The sequence below is a fragment of the Solanum stenotomum genome, chromosome 1 (assembly GCF_019186545.1).
Source record: "Solanum stenotomum isolate F172 chromosome 1, ASM1918654v1, whole genome shotgun sequence".
Lineage (NCBI taxonomy): Eukaryota > Viridiplantae > Streptophyta > Magnoliopsida > Solanales > Solanaceae > Solanum > Solanum stenotomum.
The window spans coordinates 66713770-66741522 of record NC_064282.1 but is presented as its reverse complement, the minus strand read 5'-3'; the positions used below and the strand labels follow the sequence as shown (position 1 = coordinate 66741522).

Below are 27753 nucleotides of genomic sequence, written 5' to 3'. Positions count from 1 at the left end.
CCTAATAATGAATAATGTGGTTAGAATACCTTGAAATTTAGGTATGAGTAATGATAGTAAGAAGTAAAGCTTTGAGTGTAAGGCTTGTAGTCATGAAGGTTGATCATTAGGGTTTTGAGAGTAAAACCAATTTGATGAACTAAGCATGTTAAGGCTTTGAGAGTAAAGTCTGTATGAGATTAGAAGCTTAATGGATAGAGTTATGGTGGAAGACCTTTACCTACCTAATCTACCTCATGAATGCTTGAATGTATGAAGTTATAGAATCACTTAAGTCATGATGATATCCATGTCTAATGTAGAATTCTAGATATGGTATTATGCATGAATATGATATGACATGAAAGGTTCTCTCACATAGAGTGATTCTAGGTTGAAAGTCTATTCTCACCTAAAATGAATCTTAAGTCCTAGGACTATGAGATGTGATGAGGCTTGTGGTGATTCCCCTAAAAGACCTTTACATGATAGGAATGTGAGGTGAGTTCCCTTATTCCTAATTAGTTAATCATGGGGAGTGTGAAGTGATTACCCTTTATATATGTGTGACTCCCAAGGTAAGCGATGATTACCCATTAGTCTTTAGGTTGATCATGGAGGCGATTACCTATGATCCTTATGTGATGATGTGGAGGCGAATACCTACATTACACATTAAAATGAATATGGAGGTGAATACCTATATTCCATTAATAATGAACATGGAGGCGAATACCTATGATTCATTAGTTTGTATGACTAGAGGTGATTGCCCTTGTCCTTATGATTCATTAGTATGTACGACTAGAGGTGATTACCCTTGTCATTATGATTCCATGATATGTGTGGCCTGAGGTGACTCCCCTTGTCCTTCTTGATGAACTAAACATGTATGCCTTGAGGTGACTCCCCCTTGCATTCATGAATATGAGCATGACTAGTTTGGATTGTAGCTTTAGAGGCCCTCAAATACATGCATGACTAGTGGTGACTCCCTTTGTCTTTATGATGTTAAGAGATGATAAACATGAATGATGAACCTAAAGTGTCTAGCTTAGCATGGGTAGGATTATGAGGTCTTGTTCATGCATGGAACAAGCTTGCCATAAGGTGACTCATGAAGTGTTTCTCTTATATGATGTATGCTTAGATATGATTGTGCTATATTTACCTTCCTTGTTATGTTATGATTGACTAAAGGTGAGAGATTCCCTTGGTTATGAAGTAAGCTAAGAATAAGACCAATGAGTGGTAAGTATGCATATGGTGACTTCAAGGTTATGCTTAGTGTAGATGGTATTATGGGATGCCTTTCATGCATTGCACAAGTATGCTTTGAGGCTACCTAGGAGTATAGTGCTCTTATTATATGAAAGCCAAGACTTGACCATATATATAAACTATGCTTAAGATGACCAAAAAGGGATACTTAGCTTGGGTGGTATTATGGGATGCTATGCATGCATTGCACAAGTATGCTTTTAGGTTACTTGAGAGTAGTTCTATTATGGTATAGATGACTAAGAGTTGAATAATGCTTATGTTGGAGACTTTGCTTATTACTATGATATTGTCTCTTATGCTTATAGTTTATGTTTCATGAAGTATTTCATATGATTTTGGATTAAGTATATATTGACTAACCCTTATCTCATGTTCTTATAGTGTTATGCTAGCTTACATATTTAGTATATTTTGTACTAACGCATACTTTGCCTACATTCTAATCAAATGTAGGGTTTTGGAGATTGAGTTCCATTCTTGAAGCTACGTTTCTAAGGAGCAAAGGAGTTGAAGATTTGGTGAGTCCTCATAGCTTCGAGGACAAACCCACTATTTCTTTTATGCCTTTTATATTCATGTTTTGAGACTATTGTACAGGCTGTGTCCCAAGAGTTTTATTCAAGTTGTATTAGATGGTTTGAGACAAAGTTTAGAAAAGACTTCCGCTTGCTTTTATAAAAGACGCTAATTATATGATTAAAGTTTTTAAAATTTCTGTACTTTTCTATTAGCTTATGTTATGATATGCTAAGGGCTTGTATGAGACCCATTTGGGGTCAAGTACGCCATGTTACATCTAAGGTGTACCCCTGGATCGTGACATTGACGTTGAGGTATTTGGGGGCTGAAAGGTGAATGATTAATAGTTTTATACCAATTCAAATAGTTGAAGGGATTTTATTTAGGCCTTTCTTCATTTAAAATGTACTCCATCTGTCCTATTTTAGTTATCATGTTGCGTTTTTTGAAAGTCAATTTGACTAACTTTTAAAGCTAAATCAGATTATAATAATTTGAAATTATAAAATAAAAATTAGATGTTTAAAAACTATATGAAAAGTACAAAAAGTTGCAATCTTTTCACATCAATTTGATAAAAAAAAACATCCTAAAATATTAATCAAAGTTGATATTGTTTGATTCTAAAATGAAAATTATGACAACTTAAATACGAGAGGGAGTATAAGTTATTTCTACAAATATCACACCTATAATGGGTGACCCCATTATTGACCTTCTTTGACAATATAATTCTTGAGGAGTCCTCATTGGGCACACTTTTTCCAAGAAGCAAATGTTGCGGCTATTTTCTAGGCCATCCTCTAAACTTGTTCATACTCTACTAAAACCCAACTCCAATCACCCCCATTACAACTACCACAAATCTAGTCTTCAACTACAAGACACATTTTTACCTTTGCTTAAAAAATGTTCCAACGAAAATCACATTTATCAAACTCATGGCTTCATGGTACATCGTGCTTTAGATCAAGACAACTTTATTTTCAGCCAATTCTTCCACACATGTTCCTCCCTTGGCTTTGTCAGCTATGCATATTCAATTTTCACTTCAAACCCAAATCCAAACATATATCTTTACAATACTTTGATCAGTATTTTCTCAAGACAACAACATTTATCTAAGGATGCAATTTACCTTTATAAACAAGCTCGAGCCATTGGCTTATATCATGATACTTACTCTATCCCTTTTGTGTTGAATGCTGTAACCTGTCTCACCACCTCTAGGCAAATTCACTGTGAAGCTATTTTAACTGGATTGAACAATGATGTACATGTAGCAACGTCCCTTGTACGGATGTATTCTTCTTTTGGGTGCATTTCTGATGCACGTAAGGTGTTTGATGAAATGCGTAACAAAGATGTGGGCTTGTGGAATGCCATGATAGTGGGTTATGTTAAGGCTCATGATATGGACACCGCCAAGTACCTGTTTGATAATATGCTGGAGAAGAATGTGGTTTCTTGGACTACCATCATTGCGGGCTACGCTCAGGGGAATCAGTTTTCTCAGGCTATAGGTGTGTTCAGGAAAATGATGAGTGTGGAGGTTAGTGCTAAGCCTGATGAAGTAACCATGTTAGCTACACTTTCAGCTTGTGCCCACTTGGGTGAGCATGAGTTGGGTGAATGGATCCATAGTTATATTATAAAACACAGGTTACGTAGAACTGTGTCTCTTAACAATACACTTATTGATATGTATGCAAAATCGGGCAATGTAAAGAAGGCAGTAGAATTGTTTGAGAGCATGGAAACAAGGAGTGTTGTTACATGGTCAACAGTGATTTCTGCATTGGCTGTCAATGGATATGGAAGAGAAGCAATTAACATGTTTTCTCGAATGGAAATGGTTGGAATTAGGCCAAACAGTGTCACCTTTATAGCACTATTATCTGCATGTAGCCACGCTGGACTCGTGGAGGAAGGCAGATTGTATTTTAAGACAATGGAAGAAAAACATGGTATTAGTCCTGACATCAGACACTATGGTTGCATGGTTGATCTTTTTGGGCGTGCTGGTTACCTCGATGAGGCTGCAAATATGGTTAAAATGATGCCATTTGAAGCAAATGCAGCGATTTGGGGATCACTTCTTGCTGCAGCCAGGAACCAAGGTCATGTTGAACTTGGGGAGCAAGCTCTGCAGCATCTAACTGAAGTTGAACCACATAATAGTGGGAATTATTCCCTTGTGTCCAATACATATGCTGCTCTTGGTAGGTGGAGTGAAGCTAGGGTAGCAAGAAAGATCATGAAGGACACAGGAGTCCAAAAGTTGCCAGGCAGTAGCTTCATCAAAATGAAATATAAAGTTTATTATTTCTATTCAGGAGACAGATCACATCCTCAATGTGAGAGAATATACAGAGTTCTATCACACTTAAACAGGGTGTCAAAGACGGCACTGCATGAATATTGGGGATATGTAGAGCTGCTTGATGCTGATAGCCCTCAAGAGGACCTCTTATAAGACAAGAGGTAGGATTTTGCATAACTTGACTGATTGTTTCAAGGATCTTAAGCTTCAGAAAATAACTCAACTAACGTTGAGCAGTTTAAGTTTACCTGCATGTGAAGTAAGTAGGACTTAAAAATAGCACAGTTTAAGATTCTTCATAGCACTTGACATTAGAAAAAAATGATGTATTATGTAAATCAGATTAATACCTTTATTCTTGCTTCTTCTGTTCTGAGCCCCCACTTCAAATCTTCTATTGGTGACTGGTACCTAATTGACCAAGTTAGCTAGATTCACTAAGCTAGTGACAAATCATGCTTGAAGGTTACAAATTAGCTTCTTTTTTTTTTTGAATTAAGTTCCAACTGGTTGTTGAATTTCTTCGTTTACAGTGGCAGGAAGTATTTCCCAATACATTTTGTGAGCTCTCAAAGTGAATATTCCTTCTAAATCCAGTGAAGATGTTGTCCATGGGTCTTCCTTTTTTGGTTTTCTTTCTCTTAGTGCTCTAGTTATCATTTTTTATTAAAATGGTATATAAACTACATTGCCATTTTCTGGCAAAAGTTCAAATTTCCCCCCTTAATATTTACTTCCTACCAAATACTCTAGCCATTATTCCTTTGTATTGTATTTGCACCATTTCTCCAGCTTAGCAGATGGATCCTCATTGCTTTTCACCACTATCCACTTCCGCTGACACATGTAATTTTAAGAGCCACTTCAGCGGACACATTTCTCTAGAGTGAATGATGCCCATCTCTGGTTTCACTGAACAATCTCCCTGAAATGGAAATTTCCTTTGACAAATACTCTAGTACAGCGCAAAGAACCCCAAGAATATTCATCACTTCAGCATTAATAGTAATCATTATGGATCTTATCCCTCTTTACCACTCTTTTAATTGGTACCCCCCAGATTTAGTAGTCCATCCATCTGAACTATCACCCACATACCATGTTGAGTAGCAGAAGATAAAGATTACAGACAGCCCAATATATAGCAGAACCCTTAAAGTTACAACAGAAATCACCATGATTAATGGTGAAATAGAGCCGCATCTTTTCCAGCAGNCGCATGCTTGGGGCACGGGTTCAGACAATCTTGGGAGATTTCGCAACACAGGGGGAGAGAGTGCAAGCATTGGTAACTTGGCGTGACCCTCAAGCCACAGGGATATTTATTGGGCTGTGCTTTGTCGTGGCATTCATTTTATACTTGGTACCATCTAAAATGGTGTCTATGGCCTTTGGTTTCTACTACCTCCGCCATCCCATATTTAGGGATAGAATGCCTTCCCCGGCTTTGAATTTCTTTAGAAGGCTGCCTTCAATTTCAGACACAATGCTCTAGTTCTATTTAAGTACTAGTAAATATGCTCGCGTTCCGTACCGTGCATTAGCATATTTTTAAGTCATAATAGTTCACAATTTTATTTTATTTTCATTTCTATGTCATCTCATAAAGGTTTGCTTGTTACTATGTATTTCAATATTTCCATCACTGTATTAGTCTCTAAGTAATTATTATCATTAAGAAATCTCTTCTCTAAGTTGTTTCATCAAATGTGAAAACTCACTTATTCATAGCCAAATAAGTATTAGGCGTTATATCTATTGATCAGACATGAAAAGATACAATCAGCGGTGGTCTAAATCAGTCAAGAAAGCTATTATTTCTTTCATCATATTCCAAAAACACCATGAAGTAGATATATCTTCAATTATATCATAAGCCGCGTACTAAATTATTACAATAATGATAATGAAATGGACAAAGGAGATGTTATAATACATAAATAAACTAAGATAACTCATATATATAAGTTTGATGTTCTCACTACTAAAAAGAGCTCAAAACCCATGGAGTAAAAAATGATGGACAGCGTGTGACAGTCTGCCATGTCATCACACCACATAAGCACCACGTAAATTCCACATGGCACAAAGTTGCCCATGTGGAGGCACTTACATAGGAAGAAGGTTAGTCCTTAAATGGAAGAATTTCTCATGGTAGAACCTAGAATATCATAGAATTTACATGGAAGGTCTTTAGAAAATTCTAGGCATGTAAAGAGTTTTAAGAAAAAGACTACTTTGTAAATATGTTGGGACTTATGTTATAATTATTATTTACACTTTAGCCTCAAAGTTAGTAGTATAAATAGAGGGACATCTATTTGTTAATTAATCAAACAAAAATCAATCAAAGTTCTCTATATTCTTCCTAACAATCCTTCTGTGTTCTTTCTTCCATTCTCTAGGCGATTCCTACGCTGACTTTACATGGCAAGATCGAGAGCAAGTGGTGCAAGAGTGTGAGCAAGGTTTTCAAGTGTCGCACGTATGCTTAGTAAAAGACTAAGGACATGATAAAGTGGTATCAGAGCAGGGTGCAACTAAGAAAATAACAAACAACAGAGAAATCAACGCTACTAACACCCAAGCAAACGTCACCCAGAATGCCACCGGCAAGAAGGGTCATGGCAAAAAGAGGAATGTCGCCAACAAGAAACAAGAGGTACTGCTCGAGGTTAAGCCAAATGAAGGGCATACATCCCAAGAACCTTTTACTACTAAGGCGAGCAAGGATGATGTGGAGGTACTATCCAAGGAACTCTCGCTCAGTAGAGAGTGGTTCACGAAGGTTAATATGAGGATGGATGATGTCGAGATATTTGGTCAACACTTGAGGAAGGTAGAGGGCACTCTAAGCGTTCTTGAGAGACATAGTCTTGAGGGGATCGAGAGCATCCAAAGTGACTTGGATGGATCTACACAAACTGAGATAGAGATGAGGCAGACCATCACTACCTTAGAGTGCATGGCTCATGGAGGTGTTGAGCACTATTGATGCCATGAAGACAAAGATCGAGGCACTCGAAAAGTAGGTCAATGATGGTGTGACTTAGACCGCCAGAAATATTATCGTGATAAAGAAGGTAAAAATCGAGGCTCCCAAGCCACCATGCATTGTTCAAAGGGGTTTGTGATGCACAAGAAGTAGAGAACTTTCCTTGGCACTTGGAGAACTATTTCCGACATGGAAATGTAAGGGACGATGATACCAAGATCAACACCGCATGTTGTACTTATAAAAAACAATCATGCTATGGTGGAGACGTAAATCGACTGATGTTGAGAGAGGTTTGTGCACTATTAGCACATGAGATTAGTTTAAGGCCGAGATCAAGCGTCAGTTCTTCCCAAATATTTTTTTTTCAAATACTTAAATTACTATGGAAGTATTTTGGATAAAGATAATCTAGATTGGGGAGAAGTTGGGATTCGTGGGGTAGGTGGTAGGTGGTGGAGAAGATGATTTAAGTGTGGGAGGGGTAGGGGGTTGTGGACTGTAGAGAATACAATCTGGTGGGGGAGAGGTTGAGGATCGGAAGGTGGGGGTGGTGGAGAAGACAACATAGGATGAGTTGTGCGAGCGGCTAGTTTTTTTTAAAAAATTATTTAGATAAAATTGTCACATTGGCCTTTTTTGTTACTCAAAATTCATTAATTTAAAATTATTTTCAATATATGCCACATGTCTTTATGTAATTCGCAGTGAGTGTGTTACACACACCTTACACATTTGGCTGATCATAAAAAATGTGTCAAAATGACACACCGAAACATGACATGAGGTGTCTAAAATGACAAAGCCTAGTTGAAGTGTCTAAGTGAAAGTTAGTGCCAACTTTAGGAGGCCATCAATGGGTTCAACCTTTTAAAATGTTAGTCAAATGTCACTCCCTCTTTCCCTAATTACTTGTCAACTTTTGAAGTGACACACTTATTAAGAAAACAATAATTGATATAGTGAGTTTACTATTTTACTCCTATTAATTATGAAGTGGATGAATTAAAAATTTAAAATTTTCAAAAAAATTCTACATTTTTCAAAGGAGAAAAGACATAAAATCACCATTGAAGTTGTTTCAAATTTTTAAAAAGACACATTAACTTTGAGGACGTCCTATCACCCCACAAAAGTATTGAATATTTTTGTAAAATGACCATTTTGACCCATTTTCTCATTATGTTTGTGAACACACAAATGATGTGCGTGAAAGTCTGTTTTTAATGCCAAAAACCAACTAAAAGCTGCCACATTTAAGTTATTTTCTTTATTAATTATTTACTCCATTCAACTTCATCATCTTCCCCAACAAAAGAGTCACAGGTACTCTATGATGAATTGATGAAATCAACTCAATAAGGTAGGAATTCGTTTTAATTTCAATTGAAAAAGCTAATTTAAAGTTGTCTGAGGTTTCATTTCTTCTTAATTTCATTTAGTTTTGAGAACCCAAAAATCAAATCAAACTCTCAAATCAGTTATTTTTTTCGGAGGATCAACATCGACCTGAGACTTGCTAGCTTTTGAACTTTGATTGGCGGCAGTGGCGGGGTCGCAAGATGTTTTCGAGACTTGTCCATTGAAGCTTTATCAAGCCATGGTTTGAAGACAAGCCCAATTGCCAGCCACTCAAAAGACGTGGCTCCAAATACCACTATTATCGATTTCAACGAATTATTCTTCGCCATTGAAACCACAAGCAGCTTTTTTGATATACATGCCGATGAGGGTTTTAGTTTGCAGCGATTTGCTATTGTTACTATTCTAACTTGAGAATTTTCAATTCATTGTTTACTCCGCTAGTTCTCCAAGAAATTTGACCAACAAACATCAAAATTGTAGGAGATGATCTTCAGCAATGCCCATGATTGAAGAAAATGATGAGAGAAACTAAATGGAAAATAAGTGTTCTCTTTTTTGAAACGATTTGGGTCGGATTGGATTTGAAGAAATTAATTTAATTAAATTAATAAAAAGAGTGAGCATCACGCATCTGTTCACAGTAGAGAAAATGGGTCAAAATGGTCCTTTTACAAAGATATTCAATACTTTTGTGGGGTAATAGGACGCCCTCTAAGTTAATGTGTCTTTATGAAAATTCGGAACTATTTTAGTGGTAACATTATGGCTTTCCTCTTTTTCAAAGTAATAAATTGAGGGTATAATAGAGAAAAAAGTTTATCCTTTCTTGATTTGTCAAAATGAACAACTAATTAGGAATAACTAAAAAAGGAAAAATGAACAAGCAATTAAGGACCGAAGGAGTATCATTTGTCACTCAAAAAGTAAACTATTTCAACTTAAAAACGAGAGAGAGTATAAGTTCTTTCTACATATAATATCACACCCGGTGAGCCCATTATTGACCTTCTTTGACAAAATAATTGTTGACACATTTTTTCCAAGAAGCAAATGTTGCGGCCATTTTCTAGGCAATCCTCTAAACTTGTTCATTCTCTATTTAAACCCAATTCCAATCACTTCCATTACAACTACCACAAATCCAGTCTTCAACTACAAGACACATTTTTACCTTTGCTTAAAAAATGTTCCAATGAAAATCACATTTATCAAACTCATGGCTTCATGGTACATCGTGCTTTAGATGAAGACAACTTCATTCTCAGCCAATTCTTTCACACATGTTCCGCCCTTGGCTTTGTCAGCTATGCATATTCTATTTTCACTTCTAACCCAAATCCAAACATATATCTTTACACTACTTTGATCAGTATTTTCTCTCGACAACAACATTTATCTAAGGATGCAATTTGCCTTTATAAACAAGCTCGAGTCATTGGCTTATATCATGATACTTACTCTATCCCTTTTGTGTTGAATGCTGTAACTTGTCTCATCACCTCCAGGCAAATTCATTGTGAAGCTATTTTAACTGGATTGAACAATGATGTACATGTAGCAACGTCGGTTGTACGCATATATTCTTCTTTTGGGTGCATTTCTGATGCACGTAAGGTGTTTGATGAAGTGTGTAACAAAGATGTGGGCTTGTGGAATGCCATGATAGCGGGTTATGTTAAGGCTCATGATATGGACACTGCCAAGTACCTGTTTGATAATATGCTGGAGAAGAATGTGGTTTCTTGGACTACCATCATTGCGGGGTACGCTCAGGGGAATCAGTTTTCTCAGTCTATAGGTGTGTTCAGGAAAATGATGAGTGTGGAGGTTAGTGCTAAGCCTGATGAAGTAACCATGTTAGCTGCACTTTCAGCTTGTGCCCACTTGGGTGAGCATGAGTTGGGTGAATGGATCCATAGTTATATTATAAAACACAGCTTACGTAGATCTGTGTCTCTTAACAATACACTTATTGATATGTATGCAAAATCGGGTAATGTAAAGAAGGCAGTAGAGTTGTTTGAGAGCATGGAAACTAGGAGTGTTGTTACTTGGTCAACAGTGATTTCTGCATTGGCTGTCAATGGATATGGAAGAGAAGCAATTAACATGTTTTCTCGGATGGAAATGGTTGGAATTAGGCCAAACAGTGTCACCTATATAGCACTATTATCTGCATGTAGCCATGCAGGACTCGTGGAGGAAGGCAGATTGTATTTTAAGACAATGGAAGAAAAAAATGGTATTAGTCCTGACATCAGACACTATGGTTGCATGGTTGATCTTTTTGGGCGTGCTGGTTACCTCGATGAGGCTGCAAATATGGTTAAAATGATGCCATTTGAAGCAAATGCAGCGATTTGGGGATCACTTCTTGCTGCAGCCAGGAACCAAGGTCATGTTGAACTTGGGGAGCAAGCTCTGCAGCATCTAACTGAAGTTGAACCACATAATAGTGGGAATTATTCCCTTGTGTCCAATACATATGCTGCTCTTGGTAGGTGGAGTGAAGCTAGGGTAGCAAGAAAGACCATGAGGGACACAGGAGTCCAAAAGTTGCCAGGCGGTAGCTTCATCAAAATGAAAGATAAAGTTTATTATTTCTATTCAGGAGACAGATCACATCCTCAATGTGAAAGAATATACAGAGTTCTATCACACTTAAACAGGGTGTCAAAGACGGTACTGCATGAATATTGGGGATATGTAGAGCTGCTTGATGCTGATAGCCCTCAAGAGGACCACTGATAACAGCAAGGTTAAGGGAGATCACAAATAGAGAATTAAATATTAGAATGCGGAAGCACAAAGAAAAGAAACAAAAAAACTAAATAAAGATATGGGAAATTCGAAGGAAAGATCCATGAATTTCCAAAGATTAGATGTTCTAAGGCCTTGAAAAGATCCAAGTAACAACGTATAGATTTATGGAAGAAATCTAACGCCTTTACTTGAGAAAACGAATCAAAACGATAGATTCGGATCTTGACCGCTTTATGAGTAACTAAAGACAATAATTAGTATGTAGAAACTAATCACCTTCTAAAGAATACCAAAAAGAAACCAAAGATATCACAAGAAGAAGTTACTTTATACCTTAAACTATGAAACTAGTAAAGGTTTAAAGATAAATTCTCAAAGAACAAGTCACAAAGGTTCAAAGAACTCTCTCAAATATTATTAATATCAATCTAAATTGTCTTTAATGAATGAAAAGGACTCCTATATATAGGAGAAGGGAAAAACGTCCAAGAAGCCAAACCCTAAAAAAACAATTACAAGGAATCCTACTCTAGAAAGGAAATAAAGTAACCTAACTAAGAACAAATTTTTAGTATTTCTAGGAAAGCATTAAATGGTACTTAGGAGACCATAAATAGACTAAGGAAAATATTAATAACCTATATATAAATAAAGAAATAAGGTAAATCCCAACTAGGAGAAGAATCTTGACAATCTTGGAAAGTTTGACTAGTCTTCTCTCAAAACTTGGGCAGAAAGCAACTCTTGTTGTGGCTGATTCTTGGACTCTTCTTGACCTTATTTGCACGAAAATGGCCCTTAAAATTCCTCATCTTGGGCTTGAATTTGGGCCACCAAATAATTATAGCATTTAGACAATTCCTCTCCCTTGGGCTTGAACTCTTCTTCCCCAATAAGACACCTTTGGATCAGCGATTGAAGCCCATTGAGCTTATCATTGAACTCCTTGGTTTGAGATCTTGTTATGGGCCTCCTTGGAGTTTCTAAAGCTTCATCCTTGTCCTTCAATGGAGTAGAGCTTCCTTGGATGCTATCACACTTATAAGACAAGGGGTAGGATTTTGCATAACTTGACTGATTGTTTCAAGGACCTTAAGCTTCAGAAAATAACTCAACTAACGTTGAGCAGCTTTAAATTTACCTGCATGTGAAGTAAGTAGGACTTCAAAATAGCACAGTTTAAGATTCTTCATAGCACTTGACATTAGAAAAAACCGGATGTATTATGTAAATCAGATTAATACCATCTTGCTTCTTCCGTTCCGAGCCCCCACTTCGAATCTTCTATTGGTGACTGGTACCTAATTGACCAAGTTAGCTAGATTCACTACGTTAGTGACAAATCATGCTTGAAGGTTACAAATTAGCTTCTTTTTTTTTTTTTTTTTTGAATTAAGTTCCAACTGGTTGTTGAATTTTCTTGGGTTACAGTGGCAGGAAGTATTTCCCAATGCATTTTGTGTGCTGTGAAAGTGAATATTCCTTCTAAATCCAGTGAAGCTGTTGTCCATGGGTCTTCCTTTTTTGGTTTCCTTTCCCTTAGTGCTCTAGTTATCATTTTTGATTAAACTGATATATAAACTACATTTGCAGTTTTCTGGCAAAAGTTCAAATTTCCCCCCTAAATATTGACTTCCAACCAAATACTCTAGGCATTATTCCTTTGTATTGTATTTGCTCCATTTCCTCAGCTTAGCAGATGGATCCTCATTGCTTTTCACCACTATCCACTTCCGCTGACACATGTAATTTTAAGAGCCACTTCAGCGGACACATTTCTCTAGAGTGAATGATGCCCATCTCTGGTTTCACTGAACAATCTCCCTGAAATGGAAATTTCCTTTGACAAATACTCTAGTACAGCGCAAAGAACCCCAAGAATATTCATCACTTCAGCATTAATAGTAATCATTATGGATCTTATCCCTCTTTACCACTCTTTTAATTGGTACCCCCCAGATTTAGTAGTCCATCCATCTGAACTATCACCCACATACCATGTTGAGTAGCAGAAGATAAAGATTACAGACAGCCCAATATATAGCAGAACCCTTAAAGTTACAACAGAAATCACCATGATTAATGGTGAAATAGAGCCGCATCTTTTCCAGCAGTGAATCGATGGGTTTCTTAAAAGGGTTTTAACAAGGTTTTCACCGGAAGAATCCATGGAGTTTCGAGGGGTCTGGAATGAATATTGAGTTTTTCCATGGTCATATTTGTGTAGTTGCAAATGCAGAAACTGACATCTTGAGATGTCTAGAGAAACCTAGGATTTTGTGAAGATTGGTTTGTAATTTTATTATTGTCAATACTTAGTCGAAATTTCCATTTTACTTTTATGGTTAAAGGGCATAGGAAGAATGATGTAAAAGTGTGATGTTTTGTGTCAATGATAATTCTAATCCAATAATAAGAATGTCGTCTTTCTTGGGAGATAATCAGTTGGAAACAGTCTATGGTGCTTTGGAAATTTCCAATGAGAATCTGGTGACAGAAAACAGAACTAACCTCAAGTAAAAATGAAACCTAGAATCTAAAAAGTCATTTAGTGCCTGTTTGGATTAACTTATTTTTGGGTGCTTTTGACTTATAAGTAGTTTTTTTTTTTTGTTTTGGAGGTGGTTGGAAAGGTTATAAAGTACATTTAAGCTCCCACTTTAGGCAAAAAAAATTTAAAAATAAGTCAAAAGTCGAAAGTAGGGTACCATCTACATGTGTTGTGAAAGGCGATCGCCTCATTGTCAATGACGAGAGGTGAGGTGAGGCAAACCTTCATCGCCTATTAGCTTTGTGGTGAGGCGAACTTCAAAAGGCGATGCCATGGCGACAAAGGCGAGAGGCGATAAAGGCAACAAAGGCATCACCTTTTGTATTTTCTTTAAAAAGGGCGACCAATTTAGGGTTTTAAAAGTTAAAAGGTAATTCTAGGATTTTCTTTCTAATTTTGCTCAGTTGCACTCATAGACTACAACTATGGCTCCAACCAGTCGACTCAACTAGACTTCTTCGACGACCAGCCAGTCTTTTTCGGCGACTCCAAAGTCCAATCAATATGCATTTCTTCTTTTCTTCTTCTAATTTCTTCTTCTTCTTCTTCTCTTCTTCAGATTTCTTCTTCCTCTGTTTCTTTTACCTTCTTCTTTTTCAGACTTCAGAGTACTTCTACCTTGTTTTTTCTCGGTGTTTTGACTTTTGTTCTGTTTTTTTTCATTCAAGTTCAAGACTTTTAGTATGTACTATCTATTTCAGTTTTTGAATTGAAATATTGGCTAATTTGTTATTGCTATTGAGATTTGATTATTTATATGTCCAATTAAATATTTTAAATTTTGGTATTAATTGGCACCACACTTCAAAAAGGCGAGCGCCTCGCCGCTCACGTCGCCTTATGGCGAGGTAGAACCTTGTCGCCTTTCGCCGTCCATAACACATCTACTTATGACTTTTTAACTTTTGGCGTATATGTTACTTTATAAGCCCATCCAAACAGACCCTTAGTGCACTACAAAAAGGGGTAAAACATGCAGCATGCCATATCAGCACACTGTGTTTAATATGCACACATTGGCTGAGGCTGAAGTGTCTAATAGGCGAATACTTCAATTGAGGTGTCTACATGAAAAGAGATGACAACTTTAAGGGGCTGTCTATGTATTTGTCCATTAAAGGAGCGAGCTTCCCATTTTCAACCTTCCCAGTTTTTGGGTATGGTCAGGAACAAGTCATTAGCACTTCTCAGTGACTCAGATTGAACAAACCTAATGCAGTCCTTGATATGTCTCTTGTCCCAAGCACTATTTTCTTGTCTGCAATTCTTGTTACTTTTGCTTAAATTTTTCGTATACACAACTTGCTGATCTCTGTTAATTACTGCTTCTGCACTGTTATAGTTTACCTTAATTTCATGAAACTCTAGTTTGCATTATCTAGTTGGATGCACTTAGCTTGTTGTTGAATGCATAATTTAAGGTTAATAAAAGATTTGGTTTACATTAGGCTAGATTTCTTTTCGAGATTTAGGTGAAATTCATGAAAGGGTCAACGACTATTTTTTTCCACATGTCCTCACACCTGGTAGTTATGCAGCTCCAGCATTGATAATATTAGCAAACTAGAACTACCTTACAGAATAAGGGTGTATACGTTACATCTGGGTAACGACGAGGGGTTTTTGTTGCCAACTTCTAATGGAGGTATAATAAAACAAAAGTAATTAGTTGAGGGACAAATTAGGACTTTTTTCCCTTCTTTTTGGTATCTTACGATACTTTAAGAATACTAAAACAAATAGTAAGGTGCATCTCAGACAACATCTAACGTTCTAAAGAGTTGAATTTACTGTTGAACTCATGGGATTAAATATTTGGTACATGTACATATGGTGACCTTTCACCCTGATTTGGAGAGTCATGAGATGGCACTTAAAAGAACCACCACTACACATGTTGAGCCCTTGTTCCCTTCCATATGTAGTTCCTGCATTATCAACAATTTGAGCTTGGGAATGAGATTATAACCTCTCACGGNGATGTTTATATGCCTAAAAGGGATCAGATGGGTGAAACCTGGAAGCGTAGCAGGTGCCCTTAGATGCTGGAACAAGGATGGCATGGTAAGTAAGAAGGAGGAGAGATGGAAGATTGTCCCGGCTTGTATTTGGTGGTCAGTCTGTATCGAGAGGAAAAAGAGGTGTTTTGAAGGAGTACACAAAGCAGCTTACAGATTCTTAAGATGAATTGCTTAGGCCTATTTTATTTTTGGTGTGAGCAAAAACTATTAGCTCAAACAGAAGATATTTTTGATGTTTTAGACTTTTTGTAAGGATAAGTTGAACCACAAGATGTAAGTTGTATTACTTTTGTTGGGGGAACTATACATGTTGGTGTAGTATACCTGTGGATATATAGAAGTAATGTTACCTTTCTCAAAAAAAAAATAGTTCACCTTAATTTCATGAAACTCTAGTATGCATTATCTAATTGGATGCACATAGCTTGTTGTTGAATGCATAATTTAAGGTTAATAGAAGATTTGGTCTACCTTAGGCTAGATTTCTTTTCGAGATTTAGGTGAAATTCATGTAAGGGTCAACGAGTATTGTTTTCCACATGTCCTCACACCTGGTAGTTATGCAGCTCCAGCTTTGTTAATATTAGCAAACTAGAACTATCATACAGAATAAGGGTGTATACGTTACATCTGGGTAACGACGAGGGATTTTTGTTCCCAACTTCTAATGGAGGTATAATAAAACAAAAGTAACTAGTTGAGGAACAATTTAGGACTTTTTTCTTTTCTTTTTGGTAGCTTATGACACTTAGAGAATACAAAAACAAAATAGTAAGGTGCATCTCGGACAACATCTAACGTTCTAAAGCGTTGAATTTACTGTTTAACTCATGGGATTAAATATTTGGTGCATGTACATATGGTGACCTTTCACCCTGATTTGGAGAGTCATGAGATGGCACTTAAAAGAATCACCACTACACATGTTGAGCCCTTGTTCCCTTCCATATGTAATTCCTGCATTATCAACAATTTGAGCTTGGGAATGTGATTATAGCCTCTCACAGTTGCCAAGCAGCCGATTAACATCTATCTTTATCTCTTGGATAAAGTACATCATCACTTGGTACCTAGTTTTTGAAAGGAAAACTCCAAATGTGCATCATGTCTGGCATGTCATAGGCAAGTTGTTTAGAGAGTCAAAGCATAGAAGAAGTCATTCCCAAGACCTAGGCTTGCAAATCCCAATGCGACAAGAGCACTGCTATATAAGATGTGTACTTTTGGTTTCAAAAGACTAAGGAACCCTGTGAAGATGCAATTTGAAAAATTCATAAGACAGTGAGCATAGACTTAGTTTATGCTGAAGATAAAAACAAAAGAAGGCAATGTCTCCTTTTTCTTGTTTATCGCAAAAAGACTTATACTGACTCGTTGAACAACTAAAGATGGTTTCTCAAAAATCTTACCTCCAGTTCTGGTGTTGTCTAGTGATTTGGGAACAAGGTAATAATCCATTTGATTTGATTTGCAAATAGACAAAGCACTGGGAGATCTTAAGTCATAGTGGCAGGGCTTTGTTCCTTCTCTAACACATCCAAGGACATGCATATTCTCTATGTTACTTTCTTCCATTTCATGCATTTCTTCATAGTTTAGTTTCTTCTTTGAGCTAGAGGGACTCCCTATCAGGCCTATGCTAAGGCTGTTGACCTTAGATGCTGAGATATCATATGTCTCTTGATATGCAATGTCTGGCATGATCAGTTTAAGATCATTCAAATCAGCAGGTCCACTAAAACTTCTGCATTCACTGACCTCAATTGAATCGAGTACTTGACCTTGTGTTCCATTCAGAGTTATTGCATCAATATTGCAGGCCGGACATGCAGAATATGACTTCTCATAAGCGATAAAGTGCTTCAAAACTGCATGAGACACATTAACTTCTTCTTCTAACTCGGAGCTCAAATGATTCTCCATATCAACTGATTTTTCATCTCTATGCTTCGTGTTTCTTTTTCTCAACTCCATTCCTTGGACCTTTTCATCATGAAAATCTGCCACAATTCTGCCCCTGACCCTTGCTTTATTCTCTGGAATTGGTATCGCAAGAATTCTTTTGTTCTTATGAGTGGAATTGTTTATATTTGATGCACATTTGTGCAGTTGAAGCCAATTTTCAACCTTTGAGTGGTTTTGGGTTGATACTCTTTGCATTGTATTTGCATGATTCTTTTTGCTGAGTCTCAAATTAAACTTTTTGTGTATTGAATCTCTTTCTGATAGATGTTTTGTAAAAACTGCCGCCTTAGTGTCACTATCAGATGTTTCTTCGCTGAATTCTGTCTCATTATCCGCACTGAATTTCGTAGTTGGACTGATAAGGCAGCTAGTTCTGGAAACACTGCTGTCTGAGTAGCATTCTGATGTTCCTTCTATAGGGAAACCCACAGAATTGGCACAGTGAGTGGATCCTTTCCCTTTTCCAGGAGGAAGCGAGGATCTACTTTTTAATGCTTGGGATTCTACTCCAGCATTTCCTGATTTACTTCGGCTACAAACAGTAGGCCTCATGAATCTGGGGAAGTCTGCTAAAGGGGTAGATGTGAAACTATCTTTTTGAAATCTCATGTTAGACCCTAACCCTTCAATGCATACATCTGAGAGATCCACTAGTTCAGTTAAAGAGGGTGGCGATATTATTGTAAGCTTTCCTAGTTTCTCATGCAGCTTCTTGATTTCCTGTGTGACATCATTGCGGTTGTACTCAATTCGGTTCATCTTCTGCAGCAGATTATTTATTGCAACTTCCTTTTCTGCCTTAACTTCCTGTAATTGAACATATCATTGTAAAAATAGAGAAGCAGTGATGGGAGAGCAGGAAGTGTTTGCATCTGGATTCCGAGGTAAGACAGCCAATTCCTTATCTTTTGGATGAACAAGCCGTTAAATGTTAATTATGTCTTCATAATGGCATATCATGTATAAAGAGTTAATCCTTTATGTATATCAGGAAATTCCTCTTGTGTTCGTGTCATGAGCGTGTATATTTTTCTACTTTCCTGCTTGAAGCTTAGAACATTATTATGGCAAAAAAATAAAAATAAAATCAAAATTTCTTAACTGAATTGTTGTTGTATAATCACTAATTTTTTTTGTTTTTGAGAATGGCAACATAATATTCATTAGCACAAAGATTGTTAAATTATCTCTAATTTTAATCATCTCCCTATTTCTCCGTAAAAGGCTTTGTCTTAATAACTTCAATTTGTTAGGACCATATACATGCCGAATGGTTTTTCCTCGTATGTTTATGCAACACTTTTGAATCATGTAGGTCCGTCCAATCTAGAAGCTGAGGCTATTAGTGAGACTGCAACTTAACTTTCATACAAGTTAAATACCAAATCAAAGTGCCTTCAGTTCAACTTTAACTTGGGTATCTCTCATTTCAACTAACATTAGCTCCTAACCATCTGTTTCCTAATGGACTGTTCAATTCCTGTTAAATTTATCATCTCACCTTACTCAAATGTTCTATAGGCCTTAAGGTCTTAGAAAAATAACTTAGCCCAGAAAAAAAGGGTGTACTGAAAACATAAAATAATCAAATAAGCATCTTCCCTGTGTAGCAGTTTCAGTATTAGATCAGGTTGAGCCAAATGTCCTCACAGTATGCATATGGATTATGAAGATGTTAGTCTACTCACTTCCGTGGTTGAAATTTGAATCAGTACAAGATCTTATTTGTATTGATGACTCCATGCCATATATAATGGCCTATATTTCACATTCCTACTAAGGTTGTTTGTGGTTGTGATTTCAGCAAGTATTTTTGTATTGAAGTTGATGTACACCATATTGGATTTTTCCAGTACTTTTGGACAATCAGGACAACATATTGAACTAGTTATAACCAATCAATTACATGACAAGAAATGAAAAGAGATATGTTGTGTGTCATTCTCAAAAAAAAAGATATATGTTGTATGTCATAATAATGTAAGTAGTTGCATGATTTCCAGTACTAGGCTCAGTTGATTGTTTCAGTGACTTACTGTTGATTCTTCATTTCTTAATTGAACCCGTTTGGCTCGTGTTGCAAAATTTAATGTACACAATGTCTCGCACAAATCTTCTTCATGGGGACTAACATGAACCAGCATTAGTGTTTTGGAATCATCACCTGGATATTAAGAAAGCACATGAAATTCTGGCATTATTTGTGTGACTATACTAAAAAGGAGTGAAGAAAATGTCATCTACTTGTCTAGATTTTGCATGTTAAGTGATAAACGGGAAGTTTATTGGTGTGAAGAAAATGTGAAATTTTCTACTAGTCTAGATTTTGCATGTTAAGTGATAAATGGAAAGTGTCCATGAGAATGTGACTCACAAGCATAATTTCTAAATGCTGCATATGAAAACATTTGTTGACAGTCCAATGAGTATGAAAAATATTTAACAAGATAAGAACTTGCTTAGTTCAAGTTACTAGAACAACCAGGAACATCAAAGAAATTGGGGTGTTCTATTTCCACGCGTTATACATCTCTCAATGATATTTTAACCTACTGACTGATGCTGGTCCATAGGTCTCCCTTCTTAGGCTCATGCTACTGGTTTCTGCTTCTAATATGCAAAGAAGACCAACAAGAACATATGTAGACATATGTATGTACAAGCATTTCAATCTCTCCGTCCTCTAAGATTGAACGTTGAGTTTTCCACTTAGCTCTTTGCCATCCTACGAGCTGCACTTACAGCAAGGTTAGATTGAGAAAAGGTATGGTTTTACAATTCTTTTGATTGAATCGGTTATGTGATAGAGGATGGTATTGCATACCAAGCCTATGTTTAATCCTAGTATTTTAATCCACATTGTGGAATTCCTTAAGCTCGCTAAAAGTCTAAAACAGCTGGGAAAAAAACGCAAATCACTGAAAGTGTTCAGTTATCGCTCTCTCCTTTGTCCCATTTCTAATTCATTCTCAGCACTTTAGTTCTTTCCTTTTCTCTCACTGTCTAGGAAAATGATGTGCACAAGAAAGGCCAGGAGATCGATTAAACAACTCCCATAAAGTAAGTCTTAGTCGTACTACCTAAGTTACGCTAGACGTATGAAGAAGTCTAATTGTGAATATTTGTAGAATCTTTGATGTGCTTTACTTCAGAGCGTGATGTCGTTCTTGTTTCAGTCCGTTAATGCAGGGTATTGTTTGACTCTAGCTATATGTCAGAGCTTCTATTGTGCTGCTTCAGAGATCGATGGTGAAGAAGCTCGAACTAAAGTAGGTCTCCTGTTTCAGTTTGACATTCATTATGCAGCTTAATTAAATGTAAAATCTGTTTACATTTTTTCCACTCCTCCAGTAGCATATTCAAACTCACTTCATTTGAATTCTTCGCTTTCCTTCACTTCAGCATACGATCCACTCGAGTTTGCCTCTCTGTTTGCCATCAAAGTTTTCTGTACTTCCTTTTTTGTTTAGGTTATTTCATGTTAAGTTTCTACCATAAGCACCACTGGATGTGGGACCAGCAATTTAAGTGTTCTGTTTTTGTCAATGAAGAATTCGAACGAAAATGTTATATTAAGCCATCAATATCTTTTACTTGAAGAAACTAATGTGTAACAGTGTAAGGTAGTGTACCCATTTCAGTTTCATCTTTAACCCCAACTTGCAGAATATGATATTTAACATGCAAATAAACATAGGCTCTAAGCATAGGTCAAACAGTTTGACATATAAACATTCAGCTAAGATGCATGCTTACCTAGGGAATCTTTAAGAACTTGCGTCAGCTTGCTATTCCTGTCAACAGTAAACATTAGGATCAGGATGAGCCTTAAGTTAATGGTGAAACTTCTATAATTATTTGTCTTGGATTCTCATCCACTTGATTCCTTGAGTCAGGTACTGGTATCTAATGCCAGATTTGTTGAGTTACCTGTAAGGTATGTGGCGCTTTTTGCTTTGGAGGGCATGGATGACATCTCCAAGGGAAGAAAGTGAGAGATTAATTGCTTTTCCCTCTTCAAATCTTCTCCCCAGTGCTTTTGTTTTTAGGACACGTTCACTTCCACCAAGGTCGACCATCCACAGTTTGTTTGTTAACCTTCTCCGTTTACTAGCACTAACGCTGGAAATTGATATGCGAATCATGCTGTATGGAGCAGACAGGGAATTTGTTTAGAGTTTTGACACCTTTGAGATCTGTGATCTATATTGTTCAGAATTATCCTTCAAAACCTGGAACAGATTCAAGATAGCTGCATAGACATCTCTTTATCAGGTTCGTGTTTCTAATCATAGTTGTTGAATTAGGTCTAGGGCCTAACTCACACCCCAAAAGCTAGCTCAAAGGGAGGAGGATTGCCCAAGTCTTATTAGGAGTCCACCCATCGCAATAACCATCACTGCAAGACTTTTGTCATTCTTCAATACCCTACCTCACGCCCAGTGCTTAGCATTTGGTGCATGGACAATTTTAATTTCGAGGGCCCAACATTGGGTGAAACAAGTCCTGCTCTGATACCATGTAAAATTAGGTCTATAGAACTGATTATTGCCACCTAGTGCAGTTTGAGAATTTATAACTGAATGGCAAGCATTGTGGAAAACTAGTTCAAAATTTCTGATGTACAAGAAAAAAAAACAAAACAATAATCCTCCTCTCTTTGCGCTAGTTTTTGGGGTGTGAGTTAGGCCCAAGACCTAATTCAATATGATATTAGAGTAGACAGAGATCCTGTGACCGAATCTCACCGCCACCCATATCAAAAAGAATTTTCACGCGCTTGACCCATTAAACAGAATCAGACCCGCACGTGAGGGAGCATGTTGAGAATACAATTAAATAATAAATGTGTGCTCTCTCTAACAGCTTAAGCTTTTAGATGAGATAGTTGCACACTTCAACAATAGTCATGTAGCTGGACTTGATAAAAGTTAAAAACCTTTCTACTATTCATTTTTGTATAAAAAATGAATTGATTTACCAATGAGATCTGCTTGATGTTCGGTTGGAATTTGTGGAAGCAGTGGATCTGAAACCACATCCTAACTTGTACAGTCTCATGGCTTGGTTCAAGTCATATACATGGATGGTCACAAGGTTTTCAATCTCGGTTTCTCCATTGGGATGTGTTTGTATTGATAGACTGCATGCAAAAATTATGATTTACATGAGAACGTAGCTAACCTCGTCGAGAAAGTAGGAAGTTGACCAGAATTAAGTATTGATCGTACAGAATTAAGTATGATTTACAGTTGACTAGGTTCATTTGACAAGAATGGCAAGTTGATGCAAGAACTTGCATCAGCTTGCTATTTGTCTCAACAATAAACACTAGCAACAGTGGCCTTCAGTGTCAGTAAAGCATGCAAGCTATGCAATCAAACAACAAATTAACAAGTTAGTTCTGTGACTTACCATGGTGGTAAAGGAAAGATTGACTTTGTAGTCTGACTATGTGGGGTGAGGAGATCTTTTAAATAGCCCATGTATATCTCCAGCATACTGAAACTGAAGAGGAATGCATGGTTATTGTCCTCAGCGTGCTTAAAAAGTGCCTCAATCGCACGGGGCACAACCCCTGGAAACTCCTCTGTGCCTTCCTGGCAGGTATAGTTACCGAAAACATTGTACTTAGATAATGCAACAAAATGCTTTCCAAAATTTTATAGTAGAGACTCTAGATATCACCTGCTAATTTTCCTGACCGGTTTCCATTTAACTCTGTGCTGTTAGTTGAGTAATCCTAATAAACCGTTTGCGTATTCAATTTGGTTATATTATAATGTATGAGTTGTTTGTGTAGTGTTGTTATGCAGTGAATACTAATGCAGAATTTCTTGTTTACCCTTAGTAGTTAAGGGCATTCTTGTTTGTAGGTGCTCTGATTGATGTATCATATTCCACACTCTATATGGTATAAAGTAATATAACATTTGGTTTCTGAAATTAAACTCCGCATAACTTAAGATTATATTAGTGGTTTATTCTGATTTCTGAAAACCAAACATGGTATAAGTAATATATTTTTGATAAGATGTTTTGCTTTGCTTGTTAAGTAGTTGAGGATATACCATTGTGAATGTTTTCCCTGTGCCGGTCTGTCCATAAGCAAATATGCAGGCGTTATAACCATCCAGCGCGGACTTGATAATTGGTTCTATTTCTGAAAACACCTCACCTGCCATAAGAAACCAACAACCAGGTTTGCATAATGAACCAGAGAAGCTATCTGCATTTTGTGTTAGTTGTGATATTCAGTTTCTTTAATCATCAGTATTGAAGAGACTATGACACCTTGTCTATGTCCTGGATTGGTTCATTAAATTGAAAGCAATATTTCGTTTTTCTTTTCCACAGAGAATTGAATACTAGCTCAGTAACATAGCTAAATGAAGGATTTTTTAATTTAAAACAATTAAGAGCACTTGTCCCCAACTTCAAATGAAGGAAAAAACTGTCTTATTCTAGGAATGTTCATCCCTTCAATGTCATGATTCAAAAGGATGCTAAGGAATAGTCAAACAATACCATCCAAGTAATTCTAGGAGTCTTCATCCTTTTTATTTTTTTATTTTTTATCTTTAATCTATTAAACTAGTAGATTATTTGCATTTTGGGGTTTCTTTTATCTTGCTGCAGCATACACGTTTACCTTCAATATAAGTTCATTAACTTTCTAAGTGTGATTTTGCTTTTGTCCGTAACCTAATTGTGTGATTTGTTTTCTGTGCTTTGTGTGATTTTGAGATTCTAACATTAATTTTAGTTTAAATTGGCTCGAATTTTTTAATGGTCATAATTTATGTTCCTAGGATTTGTGATTTCACCTAGAAGAACGTAGATGAGACTAAAAATTTTGTCACTATTTTGAATTTCACATTTTCTATCAAAATTATTTTGTAAATCAGAGAAATAGAAAGACAATGAGGATTGTCAGTAACAACATCCTCAAAAAAAACTATTGCATCTAATATGGAGGAGACAAAATTGATTTAAGCACAAATAAAATCTAAGTGCATTCTCAAATACAGTTTAACTTTTTAATGGTGGCAATATTTGTTTGAAAATTTTGGTGGTTATAGTGGGGTGTTATTATATATGTATATTGATATTTGATGTTTAGATGTCATTTAGCTAATTGTATAAACAAAAGAATAGTTTCATGATTCTGTGTACAAAGAAAATTTTTTTTGACCAATTTAACCAAAAAAAATAAAATAGAAAGAGTATGAATGTAAAAAATGGAAATACCAATTGTCTTTTTCGTGAAGTTATGACCATAAGTCCATCAGTAATGGAAATTATTTAAACAAAATATTTACCTTTATGTATTCCTAACATGAAATTTATTATGTGTATGACATTAATGATGATTATGATAAATATTTTAATATTCTATTGCTATACAAAATATTATCAGACAAATATTTGAAGAGGATTGTTAAATATAGGAGTAATTTTACAAAGAGCATATTGCTATAATAAATGGTGTTATTTTAAAAAATAAAATAAAAAATGGGTTGAGAGAGAATCAGACACTAAGTAGTTTATGCATAATTAAGTAAATTTTCTATTACAAATAAAAGAATTATAACTTTATAAGGTATTTTTGTATAATTAAATGACAATTTATTTAGTAATGAACTCTATATAGTTGCTACAGAGAATGTTTTTATTTTAAAATAAAAATGATTTATATTACCGAAGTAGGAGGTGGTAAATTAAAAAAAGATGCAACGAAAGAAAGTATGGTGATGGAACAATCGAATTGAGAAAGAGGTTTCAGTTTAGTTGATATAAATGTAATTAAAAGAGAGTACCTTGTGAGGAAGAAGGATGGAAAACCTTGTCAAAGCTATAAATTTTGGACTTGTTGTCAACCAAATTTATGATCATTTCATTTGAATCCAAAGCTTCAACTGACTTTTGATTGCCAATGCTTATGGGTCTTATCCGACAAAATACTCGAATATTACCTGAAACACTAGTGTTTTTTTCTAAATGTAACTTTTAAAGTATAAAACTGCGATACGAAATGATAATAATAATTTGGTATGCTGCATTTGAAATTTGAATGAACAAGTGACTAACCTTTCAAGTCGAAGAGGTCATTAAGAAGCTTCCTCCTCTGTAAGTTAAGTTTCTTAATGCAATCATATAATACTTCAACTTCACCTGATATGCATGTGATGTATATGAGATAAATTTACACAGCCAAAATCTATAATGATGAATTTACCTTTAATGTTTGAAATGGCAGCCTCATTATTACTCTTTTCATATGTCTTATTGTCATCTGGTAGTTGCTGTTGTGATTGCAGGGCCTTCATTATTCCACGAACTGAATCGACCCACTTACAAGTTAGGTGTGTTTTCATTCCCATGAGAGAAGAATGAATTGATTCATTAAGAGATCTCTCATTATTACCATCTTCCAACTTAAATAATATAAGCTCTTTAATTGGTCATCATAGGAGCACCCTTTACACAAATAATTCTATGGATTCATAATTAATGTCATCTCCATCAAGACACTACATTTATTTTCAGGTGTCAATAATACACATGTTTGGATTTTGGCTTCTTGACAAAAAAAAAATTACTCAAATGTATGATTGACCAAGAGAGAAATAATTCACAAAACATTGTAAATGTTACTCCTGTTTCATTTTATATAATAGTTTGATTTCACACTAAAGTTTAGAAAATAAAGAAATTTTTTTGAAACTTGTGATCTAAAATAAATAATAAATCTTTGTATGACTATAAATTGTTTTATAAAAATAAAATAAATATTTTAAATTAAATTATTACTTAATATAAAAATATGTTATTTTTTTTAGATAACCTAAAAAGAAAAGTAGTCATATAAAGTGGGAAGGGAGTAATAGAATACGAGTTAGAGAGAAAAAAAAGGTACTACTTGTGTTTGGTTGAGACTTGAGAGTTGAGAGAGAATATAAGGACGCTAGTCGGGACCCATTTCATTAGGACATATGTTCCTCTTATTTCTTAAAAAAAAGCACATATAAATAAAGAAAATTAAAATTACTCAACAAGTCCTTAATTTAGTACCAAAAATATAAAATCAACTTGATATTACATTATTAAACAAAGAATTTTAAAAAATTTCTAAAAATAATTTTTAGTCTGTTTTTGTTTGGTAATATACCTCACTTTTAGGCCTATAACTTTTGTAGTATTTCCTTTTTATTTATTAATGCCTTTTGGGGCTTTTAGTTGAAAAAAAAATTATTAAACAAAGAATGATAAGATTTTTTTATTCATAGCCTTTAACTTTAATTATTTCTTTTAGTCTTAAATGAAAATATAATCAATTTACACACTAAAAAGCAAAAGTGTTTCATCCTCCATAATTTGCTATGATTTGACACTTTTGAATGTAGCCTCTTCCTTTTCTTTTATTTCTTTTCAACTTATTTTGCTTGATCAAGCTCCCTTATAAAATTTTACTCATTTTCTTTTAAAACGTAGTTACTTTATTTATGAAACGGATCTAATTATTTTAAGCCAATTGTTTATTCTACTAAGCGGTTTAAGAATAAGTATTTATAATATTCATTTTCACCTGTTTTATATTTTCTTTACTTTTTAAAATTAATTCTATGTTATTTTATTTGATTACATTATTTTAATATTTACTATTATTAACTTTAAAATTAAAAAATTATGGGATTAACATCCAACATCTCGAGACTTACGCCTCATTTCTAAAATATCTCGCTTTGCAACCGGTTTTTAAAACATTGAATATGATTATACTGTATGAATTAAGATTAATAAATATTTGCTCCAACCTAATGAGACAACACTTTTTATATGCATGATAGTCTGTAATTCTATTAACCCCAAACATCAATTGAGAAAAGGTCCTCGTTAAGAATTTTATTTCTTGTTGCGACTGTGCTTGCCATTTTTAACATTATATACATACAATACATACAACTTATAAGAGCAAGCTATGAAT

General features: G+C 35.5%; 3 protein-coding genes and 1 long non-coding RNA gene across 7 annotated transcripts; 3 read left to right on the top strand and 1 right to left on the bottom strand.

The window, feature by feature from the left end:
* The first annotated feature begins 2539 nt into the window (after positions 1-2539).
* Positions 2540-5309, top strand: LOC125853323 (pentatricopeptide repeat-containing protein At5g56310-like). The gene is made up of 2 exons (XM_049532994.1): positions 2540-4266; positions 4639-5309. The coding sequence occupies exon 1, from the start codon at positions 2558-2560 to the stop codon at positions 4256-4258; it is 1701 nt and encodes a 566-aa protein (XP_049388951.1). The 5' UTR covers positions 2540-2557; the 3' UTR covers positions 4259-4266; positions 4639-5309.
* A 4280-nt stretch (positions 5310-9589) lies between these two features.
* On the top strand, positions 9590-11213 carry LOC125853324 (pentatricopeptide repeat-containing protein At5g56310-like). The gene has a single exon (XM_049532995.1). The coding sequence runs from the start codon at positions 9690-9692 to the stop codon at positions 11211-11213; it is 1524 nt and encodes a 507-aa protein (XP_049388952.1). The 5' UTR covers positions 9590-9689.
* A 4551-nt stretch (positions 11214-15764) lies between these two features.
* LOC125853642 (kinesin-like protein KIN-14T) lies at positions 15765-26305 on the bottom strand. Its single transcript, XM_049533367.1, has 11 exons — positions 26005-26305; positions 25857-25940; positions 25586-25741; positions 23837-23943; positions 23181-23365; positions 22747-22908; positions 21696-21911; positions 21522-21559; positions 19802-19929; positions 17210-18572; positions 15765-17047 (listed from the first exon to the last, which is right to left on the bottom strand). The coding sequence occupies exons 1-11, from the start codon at positions 26147-26149 to the stop codon at positions 16932-16934; spliced, it is 2700 nt and encodes an 899-aa protein (XP_049389324.1). The 5' UTR covers positions 26150-26305; the 3' UTR covers positions 15765-16931.
* On the top strand, positions 18320-21161 carry LOC125853643 (uncharacterized). 4 transcript variants are annotated; one of them, XR_007445195.1, is made up of 6 exons: positions 18320-18447; positions 18534-18649; positions 19081-19182; positions 20339-20529; positions 20773-20825; positions 20942-21161. It is a non-coding gene; the product is annotated as an uncharacterized LOC125853643 (long non-coding RNA). The 4 variants fall into 4 exon arrangements; XR_007445196.1 differs by having other exon boundaries at positions 18321-18447; positions 18537-18649; XR_007445193.1 differs by lacking the exon at positions 18320-18447 and having other exon boundaries at positions 18459-18649.
* Positions 26306-27753: the final 1448 nt, after the last annotated feature.

What these genes read in the sequence shown, in the direction of transcription:
- LOC125853642 (XM_049533367.1), bottom strand. Translation starts at nt 26,149, where the DNA reads ATGGGAATGAAAACACACCTAACTTGTAAGTGGGTCGATTCAGTTCGT. An exon ending in CAGGGAAAACATTCACAATG is followed by an intron (nt 23,366 to 23,836) that starts GTATATCCTCAA and finishes TATACCTGCCAG; the next exon opens with GAAGGCACAGAGGAGTTTCC. An exon ending in AAGCGCCACATACCTTACAG is followed by an intron (nt 21,560 to 21,695) that starts GTAACTCAACAA and finishes TACTGTTGACAG; the next exon opens with GAATAGCAAGCTGACGCAAG.
- LOC125853323 (XM_049532994.1), top strand. Translation starts at nt 2,558, where the DNA reads ATGTTGCGGCTATTTTCTAGGCCATCCTCTAAACTTGTTCATACTCTA.
- LOC125853324 (XM_049532995.1), top strand. Translation starts at nt 9,690, where the DNA reads ATGGTACATCGTGCTTTAGATGAAGACAACTTCATTCTCAGCCAATTC.